General features: G+C 39.2%; 1 protein-coding gene across 2 annotated transcripts in view; it reads left to right on the top strand.

Annotated features, from left to right (window-relative positions):
• Window positions 1-6,624: 6,624 nt before the first annotated feature.
• The window catches only part of LOC111509623 (cytochrome P450 9e2-like), a 29,989-nt gene continuing 19,636 nt past the window's right edge, over window positions 6,625-16,977 (top strand). The window contains exons 1-2 of one of the 2 annotated variants that reach the window (XM_074184180.1): window positions 6,625-6,779; window positions 10,744-11,018. In XM_074184180.1, coding sequence (XP_074040281.1) covers window positions 10,813-11,018 — 206 coding nt within the window. In that variant the 5' untranslated portion in view covers window positions 6,625-6,779; window positions 10,744-10,812. Of the gene's footprint in view, window positions 6,780-10,709; window positions 11,019-16,977 lie in introns of both variants that reach the window. The other variant, XM_074184175.1, reaches the window with a different exon arrangement.

Below are 16,977 nucleotides of genomic sequence, written 5' to 3'. Positions count from 1 at the left end.
GTCTGCGGTCTCCAGGTGTTCTGGGACTCCTCTGAAGACGGCTCTGAGTTGCCTGTCTTCAGGTAAGGTGTATGTGTGGTGAGGGATTTTTTCCCTCACCAGGAGTTTGGACATATTCCTATAGTCCTCTATCGTCGAAGGCTGAACCTTGATGCCGTCGGCCAGGTTCACCGCTTTAGTGTAGTTCACCTTGTGTAAGGTGGCTAGCTTAGTGAATTGAACCCACTTGTCCTTCTGGCGAACGACAATCGGGGGAACGCGAGTTCTCTTGGCGCTTTGGGGCGCTCCAGAACGCGGGGGGGTTGGGGGATGTTACCCAAATCGTTGAGATTTTCAACCTGTCTTTTTGGGCCACCCTGTATAGTGGTGAAAGAGTTTTCAGACTTGTTGTCAAAGTCGTCGACTGACATTTCCAGCTCTCCGTCTGTGGAGGATATCTCCGTCTCCGTCTGTGGTCGATATCTCCGACTCCGAGGCACTGTGTTTGGCTTCTTTCCGAAGCTTAGTTTTCTTCATTAGCCTTTTCGGCTTTGCTCCGGTGTTTTCAGCAACTCTTGGAGGAGCCGGCTTGGGAGGAAGAGAAGGAAACTCCTCAGGTAGACGTCGCTTTTTGTTTGCCGGTTCTTGCGGCTTTGTCTGGATCTTGTCTACTTTCGTATCTGGCTGCGTAGAGGAGGTGGTGTTCACAGAAGCACCTTCGGGGGAAGTATTCTGTGACGGGCGCTCGAGAAGCTCTCTCACCCCTGGTGGGGGGACAGAGGGCGTCCGAACTACCGCCCCAGGGCTGCCTCTTAACAACTCTGATGGACTCAGGCCAAGGCGGTCAAGTAATAAACCCATAAGGGTAATTACTTCACCCCTGTCCCTGGTCATCAGGCTGTCAAGCAGTTCCTCCATACTGCTGTGACTTGGTCAAAGTATTGAAACTACCAGAAGCTATTGAGCACCAGGAAAGAAACGGAAATGAAATATTCAAACGTACTCACCGGAAACGTTTTCGCCTGCACAGCACAACACAACGCACGAACTATACCGAGCCAGAAACACTACAGCACGGCTGATCATTCACTGAGAAATTGGCAGAAAAACACACTAAATCGCTACGACACGTCTGTTCACTTCGGTGGTCAGCAATCGAATGTCATGTATGTAATGTGACCGATGAATGCAAAAACCTGTATATTTATATAATCATGGAGGAACTCTATTCGGCCAATCAAATCGCTCAAAAAATCACATCTATTTCGATCGACCAGGAACTCAATAATCACGCGATTCTTTCCAGCCAATCAGACGCCGGCTAGCCGGTGGCGTGATTTGGCCCTGAGGCGAAACCGTTACTAACAAAGACTTGTAAACGGAAATTTTGCGATTTTCTCAAATTGTCCCAGAAAAATTTCCACTTCATATTCGGATAGTATTCATCGATCCGAATCGAAAAGTCCAATGAAATTTTCTAATATCTCTATTCCTTCTGGCTGTAAAATGCATTTGAGAGCCCCAATGCGTATGTGTTTCGATAATCATCATTCTGTCTCTTTCTAACTCAAGAGACCGGCAATACCCAATTTCTTCAGGACAAAACTTACGATTTGCTCGAAGATTTCGGCGAAATTCCTCCGAAGATTATAATTTCGCACCGGACAAAAATCTAAATAAAATCTGAATCAGTCACACTACAGAAATGGTTCTGGTATCAAACGAAACCTAGTTAAAAGTTCTATCGATGTTTCTTTGAAAAAAACATGATTTCCCTATCTAACTGAATGAAAATGGCATTTTCCAGAAAGTCGCCGTTTCCCCTATGTAGGAATCTAAACAAATGCTATTAATCTTGCAAAAGATTCTACTAACACTTGTGAGATGATATTCCTATGCTGAGTTTTCATAACTAAGCTGAAATATCATAGAAAAACATATTTCTCAGTTTTCCAATTGTGTCCTCAGAGTGGGCGGAGCTCGCACTGAGGCTCGGGAAACAAAGCAAACAGTTTTGTAGTAGCTTTTGCAGTAGGCTTTTACGGCTGGCGTCAATGTTTTTGCCATTAACGATTACTGCCACAGTTACAGTCGAAACGATCGAAGATTATAACCAAAGAAAACCACGGCAAAACTCCAAGAGGATATGAAAACAGTAGAAATGCCATTCAGAGGCACGTCAAACGGAATTGAACCGAGTATTAGGAATATTCTCTACAATAATGATAAATTTATATTGAATTCATATTGAAAAATGGATGTGTGGTGCAAGCGCTAAATGAACGAAAGAGGAGGTGAAGTCATAATAAAAATACATAAGTGGTGAATAAATGAATGTTACAAAGGTTTCTTTGTTGTAATTGATGAGGAAAAATTATTTTTTGAAAATAGTTCTCAGTCAACCTATGACCAAACGTGAAAATATACTTAATGACGAGGAATTACATACGGTAATAGCCACGAGCTTCGATTTAGATCATAATCTGATATACATTCAAGGTCGAGATGTTCACCATTGTCTTTATGTCTGGTTTTTACCTATGAAATATCACGAGACATTTATAATTTCATTACATAGTTTATTTCATATATATCTCACGATCAATAAAATCACTTCCAACAATTTCGATTGTTGTAGATTTTTCATTCAAAGTTATGACTTTACTGTTAAACAACTCCTTTTGCTAAAAGCGTGTATGAAAAATTGTCACCCATAATGAAAACGTTTGAGTAGTTTGAAAACTGATTGCATATTTTGGCCTATTCTATCTGACTACTTCTGAAGGGTCGTGGATCGTAGAAAAAATGTTGTTTTTGAGTAGTGTATGAAAATGTCATTAAATAGAAGTAATAACGTTTTTTATTCAGTGACGGACAAATCATGAAACGAAATGAAAACAAACAATTCAAAGATGCACATATATACAATAGATAGTCTAATATTTTTCAATTCTGAGCTATGCATAAATGTAGTCTATCAACAATCTTCCTTCGAAGTTCATCATCTTGTAGTACATCGAAAAACGTCTCTGACCCTATTCTTCGTGTCTTCTGGTGTTGGTTTCTTTCGTAAGGCCTTTCCTTTAATATATCAGAGATAGAAATATATGGGCGTGAGATCTGGAGATCGTACTTACCAGTCAATGAGTCGATGTCTTCCAATCTATTTATTGCTACGCCACCGGTCCAAAAACCTCCTTACTCGATATTGGTAATATAACCTACGCCTTGTGTCAATCGGTACATCCTCCAAAAAATTTGATGAATCAATTCGAAAAAAATCTCGATGAATTTTTTCCTTCATAGGTCCATCAAAAAAATTTGAAAAAATATGGTCCTATGACCTGATCCCCAATTATACCACCTCCCCATCACCCGAAGACGATTATGGATCATAACAATCGAAACGTCGTGAAGTAAATTAGCTTGATATCTCTCAATTTTGAATCCATTTCAATTGTTCGATGTTTTGCTTGATTTTTTATTCTATTGTGAATTTTGTTCACGTTTTTTGCTGGACATAATTGTTATTTTCTGCTATTCCTTTTAATTTCCATTTTCATTTGTTATTTCAGAGTCCAAATCATATCATATTAGACAATAAAAGTCCGAAATAATGAAATTTGTTCAAGTTCATGTTGCATCATTGAGGAGGTCCAGAAACAGCAACAGACAACCACTAACTGTTCCTGATTCACAATCGGACAAATAATCCCAGCCTCTTAACGAAGTCGATTAGTTTGAATGATGTGTGGTCTTTCAGATTAGATGATAAGAGTACGGCTCTGCCGAACTCTAAAGACCTGATTCGGTCCCCAGCGGGCCAGGCACAAAGTATATGCTCTGTTCACGACAACCTTCCCACATGAGGGTTTTTGCACGTCAGCTACATCTGACGACGCCTTAGATTCAGCCGTGCAGTTCTTCTTCGCCTCTAGTTTTGGTGAAACATCACTTGAGCGCAAACGTTTAGGAAGTTGAGAAGCTCCGGCTCCTGAACTAAATTTACAGGGAGGTCATTTGAAATCGTAAACTCGACATCCATCTCCTCTGTAGACTCGCTCCTGAACTAAATTCACAGGGAGATCAGTTGGAGTCATGAACTCGACATCCATCTCCTCTGTAGACTGGCTCCTAAACTAAATTTACAGGGAGCTCAATTGGTGTCGTAAACTCGACATCCACCTCCTCTGTAGACTCGCTCCTGAACTAAATTTACAGGGAGGTCCGTTGGAGTCGTAAACTCGATATCCATCTCCTCCGTAGACTCACTCCTGAATTGAATTTACAGGGACGTCAGTTGGAGTCGTAAACTCGACATCCATCTCCTCTGTAGACTCGCTCCTGAACTCAACTCACAGGGAGGTCAGTTGAAGTCGTAAACTCGAAATCCATCTCCTCTGTAGACTCGTTCCTGAATTAAATTTACAGGGAGGTCAGTTGTAGTCGTGAACTCGATATTCATCTCTTTTGTAGACTCGCTCCTGAACTAAATTTACAGGTAGGTCCGTTAGAGTCGTAAACTCGACATCCATCTCCTCTGTAGACTCACTTTTGATCTAAGTTTACAGAGAGGTCAGTTGGAGTCGTAAGCTCGTCATCTATCTCCTTTATAGACTCAGCGTCAGCAAGAATTTTTGAGTTAACTCTGTCCATAAAAGTTCCACAAGGCGATGCTACGACGATAGGGCGCCCGGTATCTCAAAGATTCCGTAGAGACAGCTGATAGGCACAGTGTCATTCATCTTCTCGGTACAGATACACACACCTTAGGATTAAGCCATCGTTGGGATGCCTTTCAGTTAGGGAATAACAGAACCAGAAGTGGTTATGTCATTCCCGTATCAAGCGGGGCTACGTGGAAGCAGGCATCCGATGGCCGGTTTGCTCAACCCCCACATCCCAAGCCAATGCACTCGCCGAAAACAGCATGCACAGCGGTTCAGGCAGTGAAAGATGAACAAGGACGGCCAACCCGCCTGCTCTATCACCTCCTTATCAAATTTTGGAAAATTATTTTCACGGCTGATGCGTGAAAATATTTAAACTATTCGCATCCAAATTTAGGATAAATGTGTTTTCAGACCATTCCTCGAAAATATTAGCCTTCATGTTTTTTCCCACCTGATTTCAAAGAATTCGGAACCAATCCTTTACTTCCTCCACAATGGAAAATGATTAGTCGCGATCCTTTGTTTTCAGGCATTTTAGGCGTATACATTCTCGAACCATAAGTCCACCCTTTCGTAACTGTGTCGTTAGTGTCTCACCAAACTTCGTCCAAATAGAAAATTTGCCGTTATTCTTGTGTGCATTTAGTTATCTGTTCTGAGTATTTGTTACAGAATTCCACTATTCTTCTGCTTTCCACAACTGCTTGACTTCTTTTATTATTTTAAATCTAAATCCTAGTTTCTTTATCCAATTCTGAAGAGTTTTGTCACAGCAGCTCACGTTATAGCTGAAAGTATTCAATTACTTCCTCATGATTTCAGATGTAAGAATCTCATTGCTTTTGTATATTGTTTTTTTCAATGATTTTATTAGATGAACATCTAACGGTTTTGGTAATCCTGTATCATATCGCGTCTTGCGTTCATAAGGTCTGTTTTTGACAATTTTACGTACAGTTGAGAAAGGAATTTCGGTCAAATCTGATATTGCTTGTAATTGTTTGTTTTCCTCGAAACAAAATTCGAGATGTAAATTTTTATACATATACATAAAAAAATTTTAAGTAATAATTATAACTGCACCATTATTGAATTTCAACACTCAAATCGCGATCAGTTTCTGAACTGCGATAACAATTTCCGCATTCCCCGATTTCTAATCGTCACCGTAACATTATTCAAAATTTAATTTTATGACTCTTCAGCCAATCATAAAACTCGATTAGTGAAAATTATCCAATACGAACCGTCAAATCTACAGTCCACGTGGACTAGTTCATTTCTTTGTATTGTTTTTTTTTTGGGAGTGCCACCACCTTTAAATGTGCACAATATCTTCCATTTCGACTATTCCTGCATAAAATATATGATGTTGCCTATTTATTTCATAAGGACATTTCAGGAACATCCTAATGTTCACCTCATCATTGATGATAACCAAACAACGTTTATGAAAACTTGTCTACGGTGTTTGCATGCTAATTTGAAAAATATATTCCACGAAGATTTTTCGGAAATATTAAATGTAACTAGTTTTATGTTTTAGTGGGTGGAGGGCTAGTAGCAGTGATGATACCTCTAGCAGATATCAATAGTGCACCATGGGGTTGAATCATGTTTTTTTTTGGGATATGGTTACAACTAATCACGTTGCAGTGACAGCTGCAGAGAAAAACATGGAGCAATATCAGCGACGGAGACCCTTGTTGGTTTTGTAGAAGCAAAGTTGAAATAGCGTCTTTGTAGACGAAAAACATATCATTATTATTCATCAAAAAATAGAAATCAATGTTTTTTTCTGTGAAATGGGATCTTCAAAGACTAGACAGTGCACTGTCGATAGTTTTCTCATCAAACAAAAAGTGATTGAACTATTTCAAACCAGATCCTTTAACCGCTATCACGTCAGTGCACTCACTTATCAGACACAGATAACAAGTTGATCAAATCGTATTTGGTGAGTTACTTATCATGATAACAATGAGTTATAATGATCTCAAGGTTATTTGCAGAGTATTTATTACGTCGTAGATATCATTGAGTTGAGTTGTTTTTCATTTGCTTTGCGAGTCTGTCAAAAGTCAGGAAGATAAATTTTGTACAGTTGTTTGTTGTTTAGCTTGACAGGTAACCAAATTTTCGAATCATTCCATAGTTTTTTTCATAAGTTTAAATGTTGAAAAGAGGGTACATCTACTTGTTGAATTCTAAGCAGGATGATTAATTGAAATTTCAATATAACTTACTTTCCCCCATATGAAAGTACTCGTATATCATCATCAATTCTAAATAGAAAAATCTGATATGTATTCACCTATTTGTTGTGGAATTTGAATCGCAGTAGTGTAAATTGTTCACTTTTCCTGATTGAAGAGCTACCATAACCAAAAAGTTCACAAAGATACAAAAATTTTCAAGAAATTTAGCCTTTTTCAACAAGTTTTCATCGATTCATACAAAGGTCTTCGCCACACATTTTTTATGAATAAAATTGCGTATTCAAATTGAAATTTCAATAACTTGGGAGTTCAAAATCTATATTTAAAAAAACATTGAATCATATTTTCAAATTAGGAATATTGTTCAGTTCCGACATTGAACTTGGATTATCAGAAAAATCGGGTATTTAGGTATTTCAGAATTTTCTATAAGACTCACAAGACTCAGACCTGTGGCAGTCCTTAGAGTTATCTCCTGTTCATTATGTACGAGAATGATCTATTTATCGACACTGAAGGCAAAGTCACTGTGTTTGTCGATGACACCACAAAATGGCATTCCAAAATGAGAATGCAACAAAATGAGATTAGCAACATTTCAGAGATCTCAACTAGACTTAAAAATCAGAGACATTCTCTTATTTTATTACCATACCTATACCAGATTCATAAAAAAAACTCGAATTGACAAGTATACCTAGCATTTATGATATCCAAATGTGTAAAATTTCCAAAGTAACAAATTATTTTCGAATTGACTCTTCACAAAAATTTATAGATCATACATAGAAGTTATTTTCAGATATGAACTGAACGAAAAAGCCTCCTTGGAAAAATACTTTCATATAAACATTGAATGGCACGAAAGAAAAAGTAATTTCGAAAGAACTACGTTTAGCCGGTCGGTCGGTAGCCTGTCGGTTTGATGTGGGTGCTTTGTTCACTCACTCAAATCGACCGCCGTGTTGGTCGGTGGTTCAAGCCCCAGGATGAACGATCGATATTCACTTGCTATCGTCCAACATGTGTTAGGAATCACACGTTGAAAAATAAGACCTCGTTAGTCCTTAGATCGCACAAGTTTCGATTTCTGAGGGTTGTCGTTCGTAGAGGTACGACACCTGGTTAACGAAAAAACAGATTATGAACAGATTTTTAAACAGATATGAGCATTTGATTGAACAAAAATCACTTTTTGCTATTCAGTTTATACTACAAACTTTCGTTGTCGAATTGAATCAGGAAAACTGCACAATGTAGTACTATAAAGAGTTTACGATATGAAATTTCACTCGCATGAAACGTGCCATTCCCAAGAGCGGACTTCGAAGCTTCAGAATAAGACATTTGTCTTATTGCCTCATCAGCACTAATCTGAATGGAATACTCAATTCATTCATAATAATGCGACTATATGTCTGCATCTTGAGTTGAATCTACTCATGTCACGATGACTGATCAGCGTAATGACATTCATATGCCTATTTGATTCAATTCCAGCCACAGGAATCTTGTCAAAATTGAAAAAGGTATATTTTTGGGACATAAAGGTTTTACTTTTCTACATTCCTATCTTCATACAAAAAATTTGGGAAACTGCCAAAGGAAGGAAGAAAACAATGGAATTTTTAATGAACTCTTTATACAATGTGTAGAAGTGATCATGCATTAAAGTATTCCAGATACAAACTGGAAGAAAAATCCCTCTCAATACATGTTCGTTACAAAACTAAACATATACAGTTGAGAAGGGCTGTAATACACATAGTTGTCGTATTATTTCTGTGTATGGCTCTTCAGCTTCCTGAAAGAACGTTCCCTGGATATTTCGTCGGTGGATATCTCTCGAATACTTTCACCATCAACGCTGGTGTTCCTCAGGGATCCATAATGTTTTTACCCCTTCTATTTTAAATCAACGATTTATTGGAAAAAAACCAAGGATTCAATATATTGCTTTGCTGACGACAAGACACTTGTCTCGTTATTACATTTGGATCCCAAAACATCGGCTGCGGAAACACATCTTCACCGGCAGCAGGAGGTTGAATATCTTAATGAGGATCTAGAAGTGATTCCGAAGTGAGATGAGAGTAACCAGGTTCAATTAAATGCCACAAAAATCCAGGCATCGGTTTCATTCAAGAAGATAAATGTTGTCGAACCGGATATAATAATGTTAGGTTAGACAATTCTGCTTTCTGCTTCGATAAATTTTTTTGGTGTTGAAATGGACACCAATATGTTTCGGCACAATCATGTCACTGGAATTGCAATAGCTGCTTCTCAAAAATTTGGGACACTGTCCCAAACTAGAAAACTATACACACCTCAGCAACTCTTGATGCTTTATAAAGATCAGACCTCATTCCTATTTGGAGTATTGTTCTCTATGCCCCCAAACATACTCTGAAGTTGTTGGATTCCATCCAGAAAACAGCCATCCGCCTGATTGGAGACGCGAACATCACGTGCAACCTTGATAGTTCGGAACATCGAAGAAAGGTTGGAGACTTGTCTCTCTCCTATAGATACTTTCACGAAAGGTGTTCAGGTGACTTGGCACATTTGATTTCACCAAGAGCGGTACATATCAGAAATACGCGACGGACTGTGGCTACTCATAGGTTTTGAGGTTCGACTCAGTACACCTCGAATTCACTGTTTGAGAACTCTTTCATCTTGAGAACTGCGTTTATGTGGAATAAACTTCCTGGGAACGTTTTTGTAAATGAATTTATTCTCCAGCGATTCAAATCCAATGTGAATCCCTACTTTCGCAAAGGCATCGCTCTGAGGGCGCCTTAAGGATTGCCATGTAGTGCTTGTGTTTTGTCCTTGAACAAACTGCTGGACAGAGCTTGTAACACGATGAATTGTTTGATGAGCGATCAGACCAGAATGGAAATGGCGTGTATTATTTAAATGTGAAGAGGTATATTTTTTAACATCTTCGCAAATCGTTCATTTGAAACATGATTTTTTTCTTCTTTCATTCGATAGTTTTCCATAATTTTTTGTATAAAGATGAAGAAGTGGAAATCAAAATGTTTTTTTAAACACGTATATTGAATTGTTGATACCCATTAAAATTTTCAGAATGGAATTCAATACTTATAATCTATATCGTTTATCTATAATGTTTACACGAAACTCATTTTTTTATATTTTTCCTTCGCCCCATTTCTAACGAAATCGGTTTGTCACAAATGGTATTTTAGAAATGTACACTTGATTATTTTCAGAAGGAAAGTCATTTCTTTCAATTGATTTGTTATTATTAGATATGGAATTAAGAAGAGTTCATGATGAAATAAACCGAAGAAATAATTTTCTTGTACAACTGATAAGTAAATATTCACTATTTTTGACCGTGAAAAAATTATTCACAAAAGGAACATGAAATATTACATTTCGAAGAATTTATTTTTAACATAGTCGATTATTAATGGAGAGAGATAGAGAAGTATTATTAAGTTATTTTGGACTTTTTTTTTAGACAGGAAAAATTTTTGAATACACTTTCAGTAGAAACATTGAATTATATTTTCAAGACAACAGTCGTTCAAAAGCAATAACTCATCAGTACAAAAAACCACGTCAAGATGTGAAAGTATTTATTTTCAATATATATCATACGATGACGATGTAAATTCACATTCACAGTTGTACGAAAAATATTGTTTGTATTTCGTGTATAAAATTCGTCTTTCCATGTCACATTCGGGAGAGTTTCTGGCCTCGACCTGAGGTCTCGGACAAAAATTAACACTCTCATGTGCCATTGAAAATACACTCATTTTACGCACTTGATACAAAAATAACTATTTATTTCCAGACGTATCCTGAAACAAATTGTTAATTGGTTCCAGATTACCAACCCAGTTGGATGAGTAATGACGATTTTTTTGTAACACTTCAATCAGTGAGATATTTGCAAGATGATTCAGTTGTTTCTGGGGGCTGCTGCATTAGCCGCCATTTTCTATTACTTCTATATTAAACCATGGAACTACTGGAGAGAACGAGGTGTCAAACAAGAAGGTCATCCAATTCAGCTGTATATCGATAGCAAGAGACAAGCAATTATAAAGAACAATGTTTTGGATAGAATTGTTGGGTATTATAACCAATTTCAGGGTACAAGGTAAGTGACTTCAACCTTAAATATAATTGATATTCCTTTAAGTACACAATTCAACACTAGAGTGCTGGAACTATTCTGCATTTAATCACAATATGATATTGTAAATATCTCAGTTGAAAATTGAAAAGCTGGGTATTCAAAATATGTCTGTTGATATGTAAAGAACTCCTGGAATTTGAAATTATTTCTCTCATCGCAGATTGAGATAATGAAAAACTTGTAAAATTATCATTATTTATTGCTTCTTGGTAAGATCTGAGATAACTAAGATATGTGCCATTTCAACGACACTTCAGACTGCCTGACGCTATTTGTCTGAAAACTTATTGTCCATAGTCAATCTTGAATTTTCACCATAATGAACAAATGTAATCGTATCATTTTCTACGTGTTCCTGTACTCTAGTGGATTTATTTTTCTAACATCATAGTCAGTGACAGAAAGAAGTGCAACAGATTCATTCGAACTGATTTTCGTCGTATGACCATTTGTAAGTGCTAGTAATTGATTTAGGTCCAAGTTGATGCAACCCGTTGTCTACAACATTCCACATAATCAATAAGAAAAATGCAGCTTTGTGTCATTCGAGTAGAGATATTATTTAACTTTGTTAGGTGGAGAGAGTGTTGCGTCTCTCGTCGTCAAGAAGGTGCTACCAATTTCATTTTCAAATTTTCATTCGATCCCCTTCCATTTTTATAAACCTGATTTGCCATTTTGAATACTGAGCATTTATATATTTGTTTCAAGAATCTGTAAACAATCGGCAAATATCAGAATTCCAAGAAAACATTTGTTAAAAGCTAATTCTACTATATTGAAATTATATAAAATGGACTGTAGTTGTGTATCGTATAATTCAGATGTGGCACAAACCCTCAAAAACAGCTAGAAGTATTACTTCAGGTGATTCATTGAGGTCTTCCATGAGATCACGACTGTTTGGAAAATTGATTAATTCAAGTGGGTTTCCAACTGACATTATGTTACAGTATAATGAGGTACCTATTTATCACGTCGAAAAATCGAAAAGTATCTGATGAGAATTAAAATAATCATCACTAGTGTTTTCACAACTTCTGTTTGTGGAAAGTTGATAGCGCTCTCTTGACGACGAGTGATGTAGGTTAGGTTAGGTCCAAAGTGAGTGGGTCTACTCGACCCTCCACCGCAACACGCGAGTTTTTATTTTGGCTTATAACTTTTCGCACTCGGACAAATAAACCCAGCCCCTCAACAAAGCCGATTAGTTTGTATAGTGGGTGGTCTTTCAGGTCAGATGGTGAGAGTACGACTCTGCCGAACTCTAAGGACCTGATTCGGTCCCCAGTGGGGCAGGCACAAAGTATATGCTCTGTTAATGAGGTAGTCGAATAGTCAAGTTGCAAAATTCCCACTTCGATACCCACGACAACCTTTCCATATGAGGGTTTTTGTACGTCAGCTACACCTGACGATGCCTTAAATTCAGCCGTGCAGAGCTTTTTCGCCTCTGGTTTTTATGAATCATCACTTTAGCGCAAACGTTTGCTAACCTGCTCATGGGAGGTTGGTTCCCCTACCTGAAACAGATTCTGCGTACACCGCTCAAGAATTTGGTGCAAGGCGGTTTTATAAGGTACCCCGCTCTTGAGGAGACGACTCAGTCGTTTCCTGGCTGCACCGCCGAACTTTTTTCAAGGTATAGTTGTTGGATCAGGAGTTGGGGAGTTGAGAAGCTTTCGCTCCTGAACTAAATTTACAGGGAGGTCAGTTGGAGTCGTAAACTCAAGATTCATCTCATTTGTAGACTTGCTCCTGAACTGAATTTACAGGGAGGTCCGTTGGAGTCGTAAACTCGACATCCACCCCCTCTGTAGATTCGCTCCTGAATTGAGTTTACAGGAAGGTCAGTTGGAGTCGTCAACTCGACATCCATCTCCTCTGTAGACTCGCTCCCGAACTAAATTCACAGGGAGGTCAGTTGGAGTCGTATACTCGACATCCATCTCCTCTGTAGACTCGCACCTAAATTAATTCTACAGGAAGGTCAGTTGGAGTCGTAACCTGGACATCCATCTCCACTGTAGACTCGCACTTGATCACTGGAGTCGTAAGCTCGACATCCATCTTCTCTATAGACTCAGCGTGAGAAAGAATTTTTAAGTTGACTCTGTCCATAAAAGTCCCACGAGTAGCTAGGGAAGCAAGGTCAATCATGGCAGAGCCCCGCATTACCGGGACGAGAGGGCGCTCAGTATCTCTAAGGTTACGTAGAGACAGCTGATAGGCACAGTGTCATTCATCCTCTCAGCACGGATACACACACTTTAGGATTAAGCCATCGTTGGGATGCCATTCAGTTAGAGAATAACCACAAGTGATTCTGTCATTTCCGTATCCAGCGGGGCTACGTGGAAGCAGGCATCTGATGGCCGGTTTGCTCAACCCCCACATCCCAAGCCAATGCACTCGACGAAAACAGCATACACAGTGATGTAACACTATTGTCTTCCCCATCGAAAAATACAACAAATTATATTTTTTACGTGAATTCTGATATCTTGATATTTCATCTCGTTCAAAAGTTAAAAGAAGAAGACTATATGCGTCCGCACTACATGAATATAATTACAGAATATTTCCCTGAGAAATTCGAGATATTTTTATTCAATTTCATATGTAATATCACCGACAATTATAATTGTTCAATGTTCACAATCATTTTATGATTCTAGACGCGTTTCGCCAACACCGTAGCTTCATGGGTAGTATTGAATAGTACACACCGGACTACAATTCTTATATACAACAGCAAGTTAACTCACTTTGGTAATTGTTTGACAGTGAATGAGCAGGCAAATGGATAGGCTTACATGCGGATCATGCCAAAACTTCATGTAGGAAGGACTTCAAACGACAATCTGCGAACATAAGAAAAGTTTCGAACTGTAGGAGACCGATCCCAATTATGCGTACTACCTTTTGGAAAACAATCACGATTTCAATAATATTCACGGCATACTACATATAGAAGATAAAGGACAGAAATTGAATCTGCTGGAGTCGCTGAAAATCAATCAGGGCAAACATTCCAATTCCCTATTGAACGACCAACAAAGGGTTAACCAGTCACAATTGTTAAAACTTGATTCATAATGCCAATAATTTCATTCATATTCAAAGTTTACCTAGTGTCCAAGAACTGAGATTGTAAATGTTCCACAAATGCTACCTGTTATCTCCAAATTCACATGCTTAGTTACTATTAACCAATTATTCCAATGTGTACTATTCAATGTGTACTATTCATCGGTATTCATACCGATTAAGCTAGCGAAACGTTAGCTAACGCGTCTAGTGTTAAGAAATTTTTGTGAAAATTCTCAAATTTTTATCATAGATGGTGTTAATAATTTTCATCAAGTAATACGTCAGTCCATTCATCATCTATAACAGAAAATACTACATAAACGGAAAAAAAATATATTTCTCCTGAAAACTCATCTAGTGAAAATTCGTTTTTCCATCAACGAGCTATCGCCAACATACGAACGACAACCCTTAAAAGCCAGAACTTGTGCGAGCTGAGGATAAGCGAGGTCCCTTATAACTTGCACTTTTCACCACGACAAAAGGTAGTTGAAGGTGGAATAATTCTGCTACGCTACATTGCTGATAATACTTCAAATAGTCTAGGTACTTCGCATAGTTATTGACATAACTACTCAGAATATGAATCTAATAACCTCAGTAGTCAGTTTCATAAACTACACCTTACGATTTGATCTCCACAATCTTTATTTGAGAAATATATCACGACTTGTTTCGCTAACACAGTAGCTACTTTAACAGTGATTTGAATACAGGAGGAGGAGGAAAAGAGAAGGAAAAACAGATGAAATATCAAGATGTTCTTCGCATACTCTGTTCAGACCACTCAGTTGTGATGGTTGCTCTTCTTGGTGGAATGATGCCTATACTCTATTGTCGAATCTCAAAATCCACCGGCTTGCCGCACTGAGGCAGAAATCTTACCCGGACAAATGCAGAAGACTGTCATTCTTGTCCTACTATGCTTGCTCAGGGCATATAATTCTCGGACCCAATGATTACCTACCCCACGGTGTGGGGAGTATTCCTTGATTGATGACGCTTCCGTGCTTCCTCCTGTATGAATCGAGGCTTCGGGGGGTAGGGCTTGATCAGGTCAACCTTAGGTTGAAAATAATAAAAATAATAAGTCCCCTTCACTTCTGCATCTCACTATTGTCATTATCCGTTGCGCTCAGAAATATTCCAGGGTAGAACTGTGGCACCCCCGGAAGCCGGAGGCACAAGGTCACCCATCTGTTTTATATGGATGATTTTAATGGAGAGAAGGATATCCATCAGTCCTTGAGGGTGATGGAAGAGTACACGCATGCTACCGGTATGAAATTCAAGATAGGCAAATGTGCAATGGTCCATCTCAAAAGAGGACGATGCGGGGACTACGGAGAGGATGTGCAGCTCGTAGATGGAAGCATCCTACACCATCTGGATGCCGGGGAGACGTATACTTACCTCGGGGTGGAACAACGCTACTCGCAAGAGATAACAGCAGTGAAGAACTTTCTCCGCGGCAAGTATCAGCACAAACTCCGGACAGATCTGTTCATCGGAACTGTCGGGGAAGAACAAAGTTGCTGCAACAAATTTGCTTGCCGTTCCAATATTACACTACTCGTTTGGAGTAGTGAAGTGGACTCGGGAGGAGCTGTATCAACTCGACGTAAAGACCCGAAAAATTATGCATCTCTATAGGAGTTTGCATCATAAATCGTCCGTTCACCGGTTGAACTTACCCCGACAACAGGGAGGCCGTGGACTTTTGACTTTGTTTGGAGTGTCTACATGACAAAATGGTACTGGATACAGCCTGTAAAGTCATCAGGGGTTTGGATCCCCTTCTGTGCATGTTCCGGGACCATGAGAGAGCAGGCATTGGAGCATTTCTCTTCAGGGCAGCTGCCCGAGCAGCTGATGAACTCGGTATAGTTTTCTACTCTGAACGAAGTGACCACAACTCTGTCACCGAGTTGGAACCCGTTCAGCAAAAAGCTCAGATAAAAGCCGCAGAGATCACCTTATTTCTGCGGAGACACAAGGATAGGTCAATGCATGGGGTCTTCTTCAATAACATTGGAGATCTTGGCTTATCAAAGCGCCTGACGTTCGCTTTTCTCAGGTCGAGTGGGCTGAAGTCGGAAACTGAGGGGTTCATCATGGCTTGCCAGGATGATGTTTTCAACACTTTAGTCTACCGCAGTCGCGTGATGGGTATGGAGGTTCCTGACACAAGGTGCAGGGCCTGCTGCGAGGCCCTCGAAACCCTAATGCACTTGCTATCAGCATGTCCAGCATATGCGGTCTCGGCCTATATCCATCGACATAAGGCGGCCCTAAGAGTGCTATATTATTATCTACGGCACTCTTACGATATTGACGAGACACCGGTGTTGCCCTGAGTTCCGGGGGATATTGAATCCGTTGTGAGAAACGAGAAATGCCAAACTTATTAGAACTACTCGTTCCCCACCCTATGCCTTATGTAGTCCTTCTCGAGCACCAGACCAAAACGATATTTGTCGTGGAGTTTTCAGCTCCTGGCGAGACGAATATCGTCAGAAAAGAGGAGGAAAAACGGATAAAATATCGAGATATTCTCTTCGAACTCCGCAGACTCCATCCAGATCACTCTGTCAAGATGGTTGTTCTGATTATTGGAGTCCTTAGTGGAACGATATTCTCTCTACTCTCTAATCTTAAAATCATACCGGCTTGCCGCACTAAGGAAGAAATCTTAGCCGCACAGATGCAGAAGGCTGTCATTCTTGGCTCACTGCGCTTGCTCAGGACACATGATTCTCGGACCCAGTGATCACTTACCCCACGGTGTGGGGAGTGGTCATTGGTTGATAATGCTGGCGCGCACACT

Source organism: Leptinotarsa decemlineata, unplaced genomic scaffold (genome assembly GCF_025532065.1).
Source record: "Leptinotarsa decemlineata unplaced genomic scaffold, Ldec_3_MD MMD2_P_RNA_scaffold_2, whole genome shotgun sequence".
In the NCBI taxonomy this organism is placed as follows: domain Eukaryota; kingdom Metazoa; phylum Arthropoda; class Insecta; order Coleoptera; family Chrysomelidae; genus Leptinotarsa; species Leptinotarsa decemlineata.
Note: the sequence above shows the minus strand (reverse complement) of the source record. Positions and strands in the feature narration are given on the sequence as shown.